This window comes from Aotus nancymaae, unplaced genomic scaffold, assembly GCF_030222135.1.
Source record: "Aotus nancymaae isolate 86718 unplaced genomic scaffold, 86718_ANA_hifiasm-v0.15.2.pri h1tg000033l, whole genome shotgun sequence".
NCBI classification, from domain to species: domain Eukaryota; kingdom Metazoa; phylum Chordata; class Mammalia; order Primates; family Aotidae; genus Aotus; species Aotus nancymaae.
Window position 1 is genome coordinate 55332443 of NW_026988447.1, and position 13836 is coordinate 55346278.

The 13836-nt window shown below is 41.6% G+C and overlaps 1 protein-coding gene across 2 annotated transcripts in view; it reads left to right on the forward strand.

Moving 5' to 3' along the window:
- Positions 1-10736, forward strand: part of ELOVL6 (ELOVL fatty acid elongase 6) — a 145507-nt gene extending 134771 nt beyond the window's left edge. Inside the window, exon 4 of one of the 2 annotated variants that reach the window (XM_012436581.3) lies at positions 8380-10736. In XM_012436581.3, the coding sequence (XP_012292004.1) occupies positions 8380-8804 (425 nt within the window). In that variant the 3' untranslated portion in view covers positions 8805-10736. The remainder of the gene's footprint in view (positions 1-8379) is intronic. The other variant, XM_064384002.1, reaches the window with a different exon arrangement.
- Positions 10737-13836: the final 3100 nt, after the last annotated feature.

Below are 13836 nucleotides of genomic sequence, written 5' to 3' on the forward strand. Positions count from 1 at the left end.
TTTTGGAGCACTACTAAAAATATACTTCCAGGGGCTTATAAAATGTACACAGCCCCCTTTCCGAGGCCCACTGAGCTGAGCTAATATTAAAATATGGGGAAAAAAGAGCGACACAGCTGTCTCCAAGTCCCATATCTGAGCATATTTTCATCTGTAGAGTTAGAAATTAAGCTTTTCATTTGGGGACCCTCATGTTCTCATTAACAAATGCTAAGGGTTGGTCTCTGGTGGTGTTTGCTTTTAATCATCCAGATGGCCTTAGGGAAGGGGAATGTAATTTACTTTCTAGAAATTAATAGAAAACACAGGCTGTATTTGTAGATTTCTATAATTTTTCCCTCAACTCTTTAGTGGTCTTGAATATAAGTGTGGCATAGGTTAGCAGAAGTAGTCAAGTCAAGGAGTTGATGTGGGCACAGTTTTCCAGGAAATTGTCTTTATTTACACAGAAAGATATCTACTGGTAGCAATAATGCTAGCAAACTGGTACAGATTCTTAGGCCAACCTGGTCACCCTCTGGGGTTCTGGATTTTTTTTTTTAACCTGGAATTAAGAATTGTATATATTTAGTTCAAAAGATATAAATTGTGATTTTTGCCATTGTTTTCAATGGCAAAACAGCAGTTACTTTTGCACCAACCTAAAATGTATTGTCCCCTCTCCTGGAGAAATCCAAGGAGATGCGAAAAAGCCTGGGCTGGTAAGGCAAGTCCAGAGGTAGAGGAAAAGTTTGCTTAAAGAGATAAACAGGTTTTCAGGGACTGGAGCCAGGGGAACTTGGAGAATGATTGGGCGTAGGGCAAAACTGAGGTAATTCCAAGAGTTTGCAGCCACATTCATCTGCTCCTAAAAAGGGGGTTTGTGGTTGCACTTTCCTTACGAGCCACCTGCAACATAAGCTATGAGCAGTCTTCTTTCTGTAAGGCGCCCCTTGTTCATGTCCTGCATCTATTCAGATAGAACAGGAAATGTCTGATGTGTGCAGGGCCAGCAAGCCAGTCATCATCTACCGATGCTAGAAACCTGCTTTCTACAAGTAGATGACAATTGGTTTGAGCTTTTGTCTTCCCACGTCAAAAACAAGGGAAGAGCAACAGAAGAAAACTTTTCCTGAAAACCTTTCCTAAGAGGGGCAGAGGTACAAAGATAGTCCAAAATAACTAGATAACTACCGCATGCATGTGCCCACCCGCACACGCCCCCACACATACGCCTATACACGTGCAGCCTATGAAGACAGTCTCAGGGTGAAATGCATTAGTGTGGATTCATTCAGTCATTCATTCAATGCATTTATGTTAAGCACCAGCTGAAATAGAATGGCAACTTTATCTAAAAAAAAATTTTACAATATGATTATGAACAAGGGCCCGGGAGGTATTGATACCACTAAGTATGAAGTCATAGGCTAGAGAAGTGGTTTTCACCCTGGATCTACAGACAAAGCCTGAAAAATCTGAAGAGGTATTTCTGGGAATTTAAAAATTATATAAGAGTATTTTAATTTGCTTTGATTCATAGAGTTTTTGAATCAGAGCACTTGTTCTCAAACTGGGGTTGACCTGAGAGTATGAGCATGTATTCTTTACTCTTGGAGTTTTTTTGAGGGGGAGGGGAGCATAGTCTTACTCTGTTACACAGGCTGGAGTGCAGTGGTGCGATCTCAACTCACTACAACCCCCGCCTCCGGGGTTCAAATGATTCTCATGCCTCAGCCTCCCAAGTAGCTGGGATTACAGGTGTGTGCCACCATGCCCAGCGAATTTCTGTATTTTCAGTAGAGATGGGGTTTCACTATATTGGCCAGGCTGGACTCAAACTCCTGACCTCAGGTAATCAGCCTGCCTCTGCCTCCCAAAGTGCAGGGATTACAGGCGTAAGCCACCACACCTAGCCATGACTTTTTTTCTTTAAAATAAATTAACACATTATTAAAGCTTGAATTATTTAAGTTGAGAAATATATCCCCCTGACTTTCATGCTATTTAATAACCTTATTAATCCCCTATCTTTTTTGACAAAGGCCTGACTACAGTTACATAAATGCAGTGAATGCATGAAACACGTGGTTACCCCTGAATGCTTCCCCTGAACGCTTCACAATGTCTACTTCTACTATTTCCAAAAAAAATTTTTTTAATAAGAAATGGTATGATGCTTCTGACCTTTAAGCCTCAGATCGCAAAGAAGCAGCCTTAGTGTTTTCTTCTAGAAATGCCTTTTCCCTGCAGGGACTACTTGCCTGTATTGTGTTCTGAGTTATATGCAGTTGTATTTGAGGTGCTTGAGAACAAACACAGTCCTTTCACAGTCCTTTCTACCTTCTGGAGGAATAATTTATCGAAATGCCACCTCAAGCTATCTGTAGTGATGAATTTCCTTTAAAGACGTAATTAGATCTATGTTCTCTGTCCTGACTTTGAGGATTCCTAGAGAAGATCTCCTAGTGCAGCACCCAGAGGTGTTCATGTTTTCATCCTACATCTTGGTTGTGTTGATCCTGATGATGTTAATATCACCTGTCTTAATTTAATCCAGGCCCAAATGTCCACGCCCCTCGGCCTCATAGTGGACATTGTAATTGAACACAGCATTCTCTCTTGAGCCCCAAAGGAGCCATAGTCCAGTCTCCTACTTGCAGTCCACAGGACAGATGTGCCACTGGCATGATAATCCCTTTCCCTGGAAAGGTCTCATTCATCACAATAATTTGTAGCAGTTCTTTGTGGATTATCCAATAATTGATCCCTTTGCAGTTAAAATATGAGATTGAAGTGTTGGGAAAAATAATATTCTAATCTTGACACAGTTATTTAATAAGGCTAATTACTAACACAAATTCTTCATACTTCAAACCCTTTATACAGACAATTTTCATGTTCTGAGTACCTTTTTTTTTAACATTTAAAAATACAGAATATTAGGCTGGGAGCAGTGGCTCATGCCTGTTATCCCAGCGCTTAGGGAGGCTGAGGCAGGCGGATCACCTGAGGTCAGGAGTTTGAGACTAACCTGACCAACATGGAGAAACCCCATCTCTTCTAAAAAATACAAAATCAGCCGGGTATGGTGGCACATGCCTGTAATCCCAGCTACTTGGGAGGCTGAGGCAGGAGAATCACTTGAACCCAGAAGGCAGAGGTTGCAGTGAGCCAAGATCGCACCATTGCACTCCAGCCTAGGCAACAAGAGTGAAAGTCCATCTCAAAAAATGAAAAATAAATTAAATATATATCATTGTTCTTCAAATATTCTGGAGCTCCTTTGACAATGGCCATTCAGAGGGAAACTGCTGACTCAAAACAGATCCAAAATCAGTGCAAGGGTCTCCAAGACAAGCAACCCCAGGTCTTTATATAGTGAACATGTTTGCCCGGATGACTCTTTTATTCCCATGCATTTTAGAGGTTAAATTTCTTTCCAGTTTTTGCAGTTGGTAAATCTTGTCACTACAATTTAATTAAGAGATTTACCCATTTGAATTAGTTAGAACTTTTCTTATTTTTGGGTCCCAAGTTCTGCCTTTCAATATTCTAAGATTCTGGACTCTCTTATAAGCACCAAAAGGAAAAGATCTTGTGAGAATAAAAAAAAAGTTCTTTCATGTATAATACTGAAACTGTATCCCCCTAGCCCCCACAAACTCACACTTTTGTTTTAAATTGCAGAAAAATATACATATTTTTCAGATTGTTGAGCAGTCATCACTCTGTCAACTTCCAGAACTTTTGCATCTTCCCCAAGTGAAATGCTACTCATTCCACACTAACTCCCCCTTCACTAAACTCTTAATAAATAGCAAGAAGAGCTTTCTATTTCAGCAGAAAACCGTGAGCTCATTTCAGTGAACTAGGGGGTTGCAGTCCACTAGAACAAGTGAGAGGAAGGGAGCCACTAACCTGCTTTGTGTGCCAAATCTTTGAGCACCTACTATTTGGATTATATTAAAATCTGCTGAGATTTGGTTTTGTTAAAACTTGGAAACATCTGCTCTGAGCCCAGGTCCTTGCTCAGTTGAGCATGTCATTGTTTTTGAAGCTCTGACTCAGCAGCCCTCTAGCTAGCTCTGGGAAGAGGGACTCAGCTGTGTGTGACAAACCACACACACAGAGTTGCCTCTCTGTGTCTCTTGGTGGCTGACAGCACACTGGGGATTTCCAAATGCTGGTTGCTTTTCCTATAACTGCAAAGGTATAGCTCAAAAGTGACACTTGGGTATGAGAAGCACCATGCCCTGCCTGAAAGCTGCCTCTTGAATGAAAATAGTTGGACCAAAGGTTAGAGAGATCATGATAAGAGAACATGAGCCAGGAAGTAGCTAAAATGACATGACTGAAACATTCAAGAGTCTAAAGTCCCATTGCTTGTACTTGGCCAAAATCCTTCCTGTTATGCCAACAGGACATTTGAACAAGAAAGGTTGATTAACCAACTCAAATACACAGTCCCTCTGATAGTTTACATTTCTGGGTCACTCTATAGCCTTTGGAAAGCCCCAAATTATCATGACTTGGCATGACTCTGGCTCATGACAAATTAAATGTGACATTATGTGGTTTCCCCAGAGGAAAAATAATTTGTACCTGCCAGAGTGGCGTAACTGATGCATCTGAGCTGCCATATCCAAGACCGTGAGAGGTCTTGGTTAGCCCTTCCAGAACCCCACTAGTTTCTCCTGCCTGAGGGAAACTACCAGTCTTTGGGTCAGCAGTCTTAGGGACAGTAACCGTGATAGGGTGTTGAATGGTGCTATGAATCAACTTCAGAGCCATTGCTGGGAGATGCTCAATTTCATTCCTGCACCTACCATCCTGCATATGCATTCTGGAAAAAACTCCTAAGCAAATTCAAATTAATTTTGTCGTCAAGATTTTGGGACATGTTTTCCCCCCTCCTGTCCCCCACCCTTCTCCCTTCCCTACCCCTAAAGTAACTAGAAACACCCAGTGTGTCTCAGATAAACTGGAGATACACCCTCACCTCCAGACAGGAGAAACACAAAGCCATTCTCAACTCCAGAATTGTACGTTTCACTTTCCATCCTACACTAGCCCATTCTAATATAGTTTTTCTTAATCATTCTTTAGACAATAAAATTTTAATATAAAAGTGATGATAGGGTTAAATTAAGCTAAAGAATTAGGATGAAATGCATATCACTTTATGACAAATTTATTATAATGTGTTTGGAATTGTATGGGGACTTATATTAGTGAATGGTAAGAGACTCATAAAAACATCTATTCAATTATGAATGACTAAATTTGTTTTAAACATACAGTTTCTTGGATGTCTACCTTCCTTCCACTATGAACAATGGTAGCTGCAATTGATCGTGTCTGCGTTATTGTCCACAGAGGGATTGGAGGCACAGCGTAGTGTTTCTACGGAAATGGTAGATCTCTTACAGGCACACAGAAATAGCACAGTTTAACACTGAGAAGCAGACCCAGGGTCTCCTGACACCAGTTTTGTCCCTTAAGTATACTTATGAGGGTTACCATCATCATCCGTCATTATTAGCCTGTCTGACATTTATAGACACCATAAAAATCAGGCATCTTGCAAGAGAGAAGAGGACTTCAACAAAAATTTGATAATAGGCTCAGAAATATAGCAACTGACAACTTTCCTTTTTTTTTTTTTTTTTTTTTTTTGAGATGGAGTCTCGCTCTGTCACCCAGGCTGGAGTGCAATGGCATGATCTTGGCTCACTGCAACCTCTGCCTCCTAGGTACAAACGATTCTCCTTTCTCAGCCTCCTGAGTAACTAGGATTATAGGTGCCTGCCACCATGTCCAGCTAATTTTTGCATTTTTAGTAGAGATGGGTTTTCACCATGTTGGCCAGGCTGGTCTGAAATGCCTGACTTCAGGAGTTTGCCCGCCTTGGCCTCCAAAACTGCTGTGATTACAGGCATGAGCCACCATACCTGGCCAACTTTCCTTTTCTATTGTAAACAAATATGAAATAATAGGATTTAACAGTTTAATAGGAAAATAAACTAATAGCTCTCCTAATGAATGGAATGGGGCACCAGCTTATCATTCCAGCCACTGCCATCAGAGCCTTCAAAGTCCTTCTCCACAGCCCAGCATTCTTTGACCTTGCCCAGTGCAAGCATTTTAGGCCATCCATGAAGTACATGAGAGATAAGATAGGAATAAGTACTAGTTTTTGTACTTAATTAAATTTTGGAAGAAGAGGAAGAACCATCTTATCATTCCAGCCACTGCCATCAGAACCTTCAAAGTCCTTCTCCACAGCCCAGCATTCTTTGACCTTGCCCAGTGCAAGCATTTTAGGCCATCCATGAAGTACATGAGAGATAAGATAGGAATAAGTACTAGTTTTTGTACTTAATTAAATTTTGGAAGAAGAGAAAGAACCATCTTATCATTCTAGCCACTGCCATCAGAACCTTCAAAGTCCTTCTCAACAGCCCAGCATTCTTTGACCTTGCCCAGTGCAAGCATTTTAGGCCATCCATGAAGTACATGAGAGATAAGATAGGAATAAGTACTAGTTTTTGTACTTAATTAAATTTTGGAAGAAGAGAAAGAACCAGGGCCAGGCGTGGTGGCTCATGCTTGTAGTCCTAGCACGTTAGGAGGCCGAGGCCAGCGGATAGATTGAACTTAGGAGTTCAAGACCTCCTCTCTACAAAAAAAGTGTTTTTTTTAATCAGCTAGGTGTGGTGGCACGTGCCTGCAGTCCCAGCTACTCCTGAGGCTGCAGTGAGACATCAGATTGCTTGAGCCCAGGAGATCAAGTCTTTAGTGAGCTGTGATCGCACCTAGGTAACAGGGTGAGACCTTACCTCAAAAACAATTAAAAAATTAAAAGAACCTTCTAGCTCTTGTTTTTACATTAAGAAAAGCCAGGTTTGAGTTCTCCAAAGGTCATGAAGGATATCGGTTTTTCCCATGTCTCCTAACCATAGAGATAGGAAAGAGAAAGAAGCATCCACCTGTATTAGCCTGTTTCTGTCCCACATCCTCGTGTATCTTCCCTTATTCTCTTACTCGCTAATCGAATTGGGTGTATTTTTCACTGGACTTCCTCTCCATCCAATTTTACACCAATGTTCTACAGTCTATTTTCAGAGCCCTGAGACTTTTCAGTGAAGCGTTGCAGATACATAGCATCTACCCACCTCAGCATCATTCTAGCTTTCATAATATAAATTCCTTGCCTCAGAAGCTGTGGTCTTTTCCTTCAAAGGGATATTGTGAGACAAAACTCTGATAGATCCTGGAAAGCTTACAAGTTAATTCTATAAAATGAAATTGTTATTTTTAATTTCTCCTCACTTGATTCACTGGTATAAAATATTCCTATTACCCTTGTCAGCAAATGTGTCTAGAAGAAGACTTTTTTTTTTTTTTTTTTTTTTGAGACGGAGTTTCGCTCTTGTTACCCAGGCTGGAGTGCAATGGCGCGATCTCGGCTCACCGCAACCTCTGCCTCCTGGGTTCAGGCAATTCTGCCTCAGCCTCCTGAGTAGCTGGGATTACAGGCACACGCCACCATGCCCAGCTAATTTTTTGTATTAGTAGAGACGGGGTTTCACCATGTTGACTAGGATGGTCTCGATCTCTTGACCTCGTGATCCACCCGCCTCGGCCTCCCAAAGTGCTGGGATTACAGGCTTGAGCCACCGCACCCGGCCCTAGAAGAGGACTTTGTCCCCCTTTTTCTGTCTGCCTTTTGTTTAGATTTCACTTTTCTCACTGCCACTTGGCAAGGCTTTGTAATTTACAGGAGCTCACAAAGATATGTGTTTGAGGTGTACCTTTTGTCATGTACCAAAGAAAAATTATGGTTTTACTACTTTATAAAGAGGCCTTAGAACATGTTGCTGGGAGCTTGAGTTTCAATCTATTTCTTTTGATTGATAAATGATCTAAAATTCCAGTCTGGCTTTTTTGATCGATAAGTGATCTAAGACAAGTCACCTGTCCCCTCCAAGTGATAATTCCTAAAATGTATGTTGAGTTAGGAGTTGGCAACATAGTTAGTAGTGTCCCTTCCAAATCAATGATAAATACGATTTTGTGTGAAATACCTTGAAAGAAACATTTGCTGCTTGCCTGTTGTGTCTTGCCCTGAAGAGGGCCATGCTGATTATCTTACTTAATGCTCAGGCAATTCCATACTACTCTTCTCAATTATCGCCATTTCTATAGACGAGGAAACTGGAAATAGTGAGGATAACTTGCCCCGGGTCACAGAGCTCGTAAGTACCAGTCCAGAGTTCTAATCCAGTCCATCTAACCCTCCGGTCCTAGCTCAAGACGTCTACCCTCTTACAAAACTGTAAGTCATTGTCATTGGTGGTCAGGGACCTCATGTACCTTCTTCCCTTTGTCTTTCAGGAGATACAATATTCATTATTCTGAGGAAGCAGAAGCTGATCTTCCTGCACTGGTACCACCACATCACTGTGCTCCTGTACTCTTGGTACTCCTACAAAGACATGGTTGCCGGGGGAGGTTGGTTCATGACTATGAACTATGGCGTGCACGCCGTGATGTACTCTTACTATGCCTTGCGGGCGGCGGGTTTCCGAGTCTCCCGGAAGTTTGCCATGTTCATCACCTTGTCCCAGATCACTCAGATGCTGATGGGCTGTGTCGTTAACTACCTGGTCTTCTACTGGATGCAGCATGACCAGTGTTACTCTCACTTTCAGAACATCTTCTGGTCCTCACTCATGTACCTCAGCTACCTTGTGCTCTTCTGCCATTTCTTCTTTGAGGCCTACATCGGCAAAATGAGGAAAACAACGAAGGCTGAATAGTGTTGGAACTGAGGAGGAAGCCATAGCTCAGGGTCATCAAGAAAAATAACAGACAAAAGAAAATGGCACAAGGAATCACACGTGGTGCAGCTAACACAAAACAAAACATGAGCAAACACAAAACCCAAGGCAGCTTAGGGATAATTAGGTTGATTTAACCCAGTAAGTTTATGATCCTTTTAGGGTGAGGACTCACTGAGTGCACCTCCATCTCCAAGCACTGCGGCTGGAAGACCCCGTTCCCTCTTTATCTGTCAACTCTAGGACAAGGGAGAGCAAAAGCAAGCCAGAGGCAGAGGAGACTAATCGAAGTCAAACAAAGGCTGTTAACACATAGGAAAAAATGCATTTACTAAGTGTCACATTCCTCTAAGATGAAACATTTTTACTCTAGAAACTGTGCGAGCACACACACACAATCCTTTCTAACCTTTATGGACACTAAACTGGAGCCAACAGAAAAGCTAAAAATGAAAGAGACACAGGGTGTATATCTAGAACAATAATGCTTTTGCAGAAACTAAAGCCTTTTTAAGCAATGTTAGCTGCTGTAGCCCCCATGAGAAAAGATGTTTTAATCATCCTTATGAAAACAGATGTAAACAACTAGGTTTCAACTAACTTCACCTTCACTTCATAGCCTCAGGCTAGCGAGTTTGCCAAAACCAAACGGGGCGAATACTTTCCCAAGGTTGTTCCTGGGAGGATGGAAACAGGACAGCCCAGGTCCCACAGGGGCAGCTCCATCCCAGAGCACTTCTGATAGTTGAACTGTAATTTCCAGTCTTAAATGAGGTATGAAGCATTATCCTTTTGTTCAGTTGCCCCGAGCTTTTGAACAGAGGAGTAAATACAGAATCGAAAAGATAAACACTCAACCAAACAATGTAAAAACGGGTTCTGTAGTATCTGTAAAAAGGCCCAGCCCAGGACCACTGTGAGCTGGAAAAGGGAGAAAGACAGTAGGAAAAGAGGTGAGCTGAAGATCAATTCGATAGACAGACGGTGTGTATGCCCCTCCCTATTTTCACTTCACACACACTCATAACTTTCCAAATGATACCCCGTAGCACAGCACATATTTCCTATATTTTTGTGAATTCCAAAAGGAACCCGCAGGGCTCTGTTTCTGCACATCTGCATTTGCTCCCCAAGCAATGTAGAGGTGTTCAAAGTGCCCTCTGCTGGCTGACTTGCAATACTACAACAAACTTCATGGCAAATTTGGCTGAAAGTCGACAAGAAAGGGCCCCCTATATACTTATCCCTCAAATTTTAAGTGATATGAAATACTTGTCATATCTTTGGCCAAATCAGAAGATAGTTATCCTGCTTCAACTCAGCTTCAGAAATTGTTTAAAAGGGACCTTCGCTCTGGAACTCAAAATCAATTTATTAAGAGCCATATTCTTAAAAAAAAAAAAAGCTGGATAATATTATCTGTAATATTTCAGTCCTTTACAAGCCAAATACATGTATCAATGTTCCTAGTATTTCAAAGAAGCAATTATGTAAAGTTGTTCAATGTGACATAATAGTATTATAATTGGTTAAGTAGCTTAATGATTAGGCAAACTAGATGAAAAGATTAGGGGCTTCTGCACTGCGTAGATTACACACACACAGCCACGCATACAGGCACACAGATGTGGGGTACACTGAACTTCAAAGCCCAAATGAATAGAAACACATTTTCTGGCTAGCAGAAAAAAAAAAAAACAAAACAAAACTGTTGTTTCTCTTTCTTCCTTTGAAAGTGTACAGTAAAAGGGATTTTTTCAAATTATTTTTATATTATTTTAGCTTTAATTGTGCTGTTGTTCATGAAACAGAGCTGCTCTGCTTTTCTGTCAGAGATGGCAAGGGCTTTTTCAGCATCTCGTTTATGTGTGGAATTTAAAAAGAATAAAGTTTTATTCCATTCTGTGTGAATGGTTTGAGCAGTGAACAAAGAATCCATGCAAAGCAAGTCATGATTGGAGGAATGAGGGGGAGGGGGGCAGTGCAGGGGAGGAAAGCTGTTCCATCTGTGTTGAATTATTGTGAGCAGTCTATAATGTCTTGGTGTCGGGTCATAGATGAAACACAACTGATGGAAGAATGTATTATAAATTATGCAAAATCTGACATGAGCTGAAAGGACAGGTCCTGTTATAAAAACTAATAGATTCTTAGGATGTAAACGTTATTTTGAGCTTCGCAAATACACGATACTGTGCAATAAGCCTTTTTTCCTTATAACAGAAAATGAGGATAATTAAAATGAGGAGAAGGCCACATAACAGTTGACTTGAGTTTAATTGAAGGACCCATTGGAGCCTCATCTGGTCGACTTAATTATTTAATTCAATGATTTATTGCAGTTCTTTTCATGCAGGTTAGAATAAGGAAGTGAGCATAAACCTTAAAAAGACTCTAAATGATGCTTCCAAAGCACTTTCATCTTGGTATTAGGTTCATGTTTGTCTTTACTTGTAAAATAATTTGGAATTTTTGTTTACAGGGTGAATGTCTGATATTTTTTAAATTAGCTAAATGTATCTAAAGGCAATTCCAATGTTCATCATGGGAGGGAAAAAAGCCACATTTTTTTAAGAAAACAAAATTTTGGTAGTATAGGTTCAATACACTGTTTTGAACATCTCAGCTTAGCTGCTTTAATCATATCAAGATATGAGGCTGGATCACTGGCCCATGACAAATCTGAAAGCTACCAGAGAATTGACTGCCACATAGATAATCCTGCTGTCAGTTAACATTCCAGAAAAACTTGGGCAGGCAAGTTTTTATAGCTGCCCCACTATGCTGCAAAAGAGTATCTTTCTATTGAAGATTTTCCACTGCATTCCAATCCTACTATGGTGAAAACATTGTTCTTGGACTAAAAAAAATCCTTTATTTCATACACACACAATTTCATACACTAGGTCTGAGCATCAACCCAAGTCCACAAGTTTGCATTGAAGTTCTAGTGAGAAGTGCTCTATTCATAAAGCAGGGGGTTTATGTGGACCTTCTTACGGGAAAAGAGTAACTAACATATTACATCTAATGCAATGCCAAAGTACCAAATTAAAACCACGGATTGAGGTTGTTATTCAAAGTCACTTACTCCCATCCTACTAATTATGCTCCACTACAAAAGTAAGGGGAGGAGAGGGAATACTTTACATTTACAATGCTAGAGGGAAGAGACAGGGTTGATTATATCCCCCTTGCTTCTCCATCTCTCTTTACTTATGTAAAGAAACTGATTAGAACAGAGACTAATATACCTGGACTGAGTTAGAAACTTCATATGAGTGGGTTTTGTGGGATTGATTGGAAAGACAGTGAGAACCTAGGAGAACAGGAAAAGACCCACAGAATGTCTTTTTTGAAATGGAGTCTCGCTGTTGTTGTTGCCTGGGCCGGAGTGCAGTGGCACGATCTCAGCAAACTGCAACCCTCCCCCCGCCTCAGGTTCCAGCAATTCTCCTGCCTCAGCCTCCCGAGGAGTTGAGATTACAGGCACCCACCATCACTCCTGGCTAATTTTTGTATTTTTAGTAGAGATGGGGTTTCACCATGTTGGCCAGGCTGGTCTCGATCTCCTGACCTCAGGTGATCCACCACCCCCTCCCGCCCTGTCTTCCAAAGTGCTGGGATTTCAGGCATGAGACACTGTGCCCGGCCCAGATGTCTTTTTTTTAAATCAGATGTAGCATCTTCATAAGGTGAAGCCTGTCACATAGAAGTAACAAAGCTCCTGGAGTAGAGTGACGCTAGCATAGAATGTTCCAGACATCTGGCCATAGTCCTAGACTCTGAATTACCTGGGAGGAACAAAATGCTCAGATTACTATTTTTTCTGTATTCTGATAGTACAGCTTCTACTCAGAGACCATGTGTGTGTCACATAACCCAGGCAGCTAGAGCACATTCTGAGAGCTTTTTTTTCTGGTTTGCTTAATGATTCTTTATCAGAGTAACTGGATTGGCCAAGGGGTGACTCAAGACGGCTGTGAGGAGAGTGTAGCACAAATGGGTTTTGCCTCTCAGAGTTCAGAGCTTTAAGCTGTATAAGCATGGTCCATGTCCACCTCTTTTAGACACTTCCTTAAAAGTTTTCGTAGTGAAAATCATATCGTGTCAGAATCTTATGAGAGCCCAGAACTTCCCCGTAGTCAAAGGTAGTGTCTTTCTCCAGTCTTTGTTTCCGATAATAAATATCTCGCTCTCAGTTTAGAACGATCGTAGAGCTGGTGTCCGTGCTGTGAGTCATTGTGTCCCACAGCTTTAAAAACATCGTTCTCTTTTCTATACCACACCTGATTCTTTGTGCCTCAGACTCATTGCCATCAGGAAGAGACTTTGCCAAGAATCCAGCACCACATTTGGCCAGTGGTGTATACACATTAAAGTGAGAGCTGATGAAATCGTGACGCCCTATTTTGTTCCGACAATCAGAATGAAGGGGTAGGTCCCAGTCTGCCAGTGAGCCAACAGCCTCTGTACGCTGGTATCCAAGACTTACAGGAAACAAGTGTCAGCGCAGCCACGGCATTTTCTCGAATGCTGTTGTGACAGACTCCAGTTGTAAACATCTGCGAGCCATCTGGCACAACGCAGAGTTGAAGAGGCCAGTTCAGTGCACCTGCACAGAGCACTGAAGAACATGCAGAAGCCTCTTGAATCATCAAGTTATTTTCCTCATCCTCGGAGACTGACAATTCAGGGCTCACAGATGGCAGGGGGGAATTCTCAGGCTTCCCTTCCTCCTGAATGACACTTTTTAAAGGAAGTGATGCGGGAGTTAGATGGACAGCGGGAGCACATTCGTGAGTGGGGCTTGGGGAGGTCTCAAAAATGGCACTTTGGTTTTAGGCTGGGCAGGCAAAAGTCTCACAGTAACATATATCTAACTGGACGTCTAAACCCACAACTGCATTGTAGTAACCTCTTCTGAAGTAACTGGTTAAATTAAGAACTGGTTTCACAAGTTGGGGCCAAGCCACATTTACAACCCATTCGGGCCTGCAGTGAAGGGTTC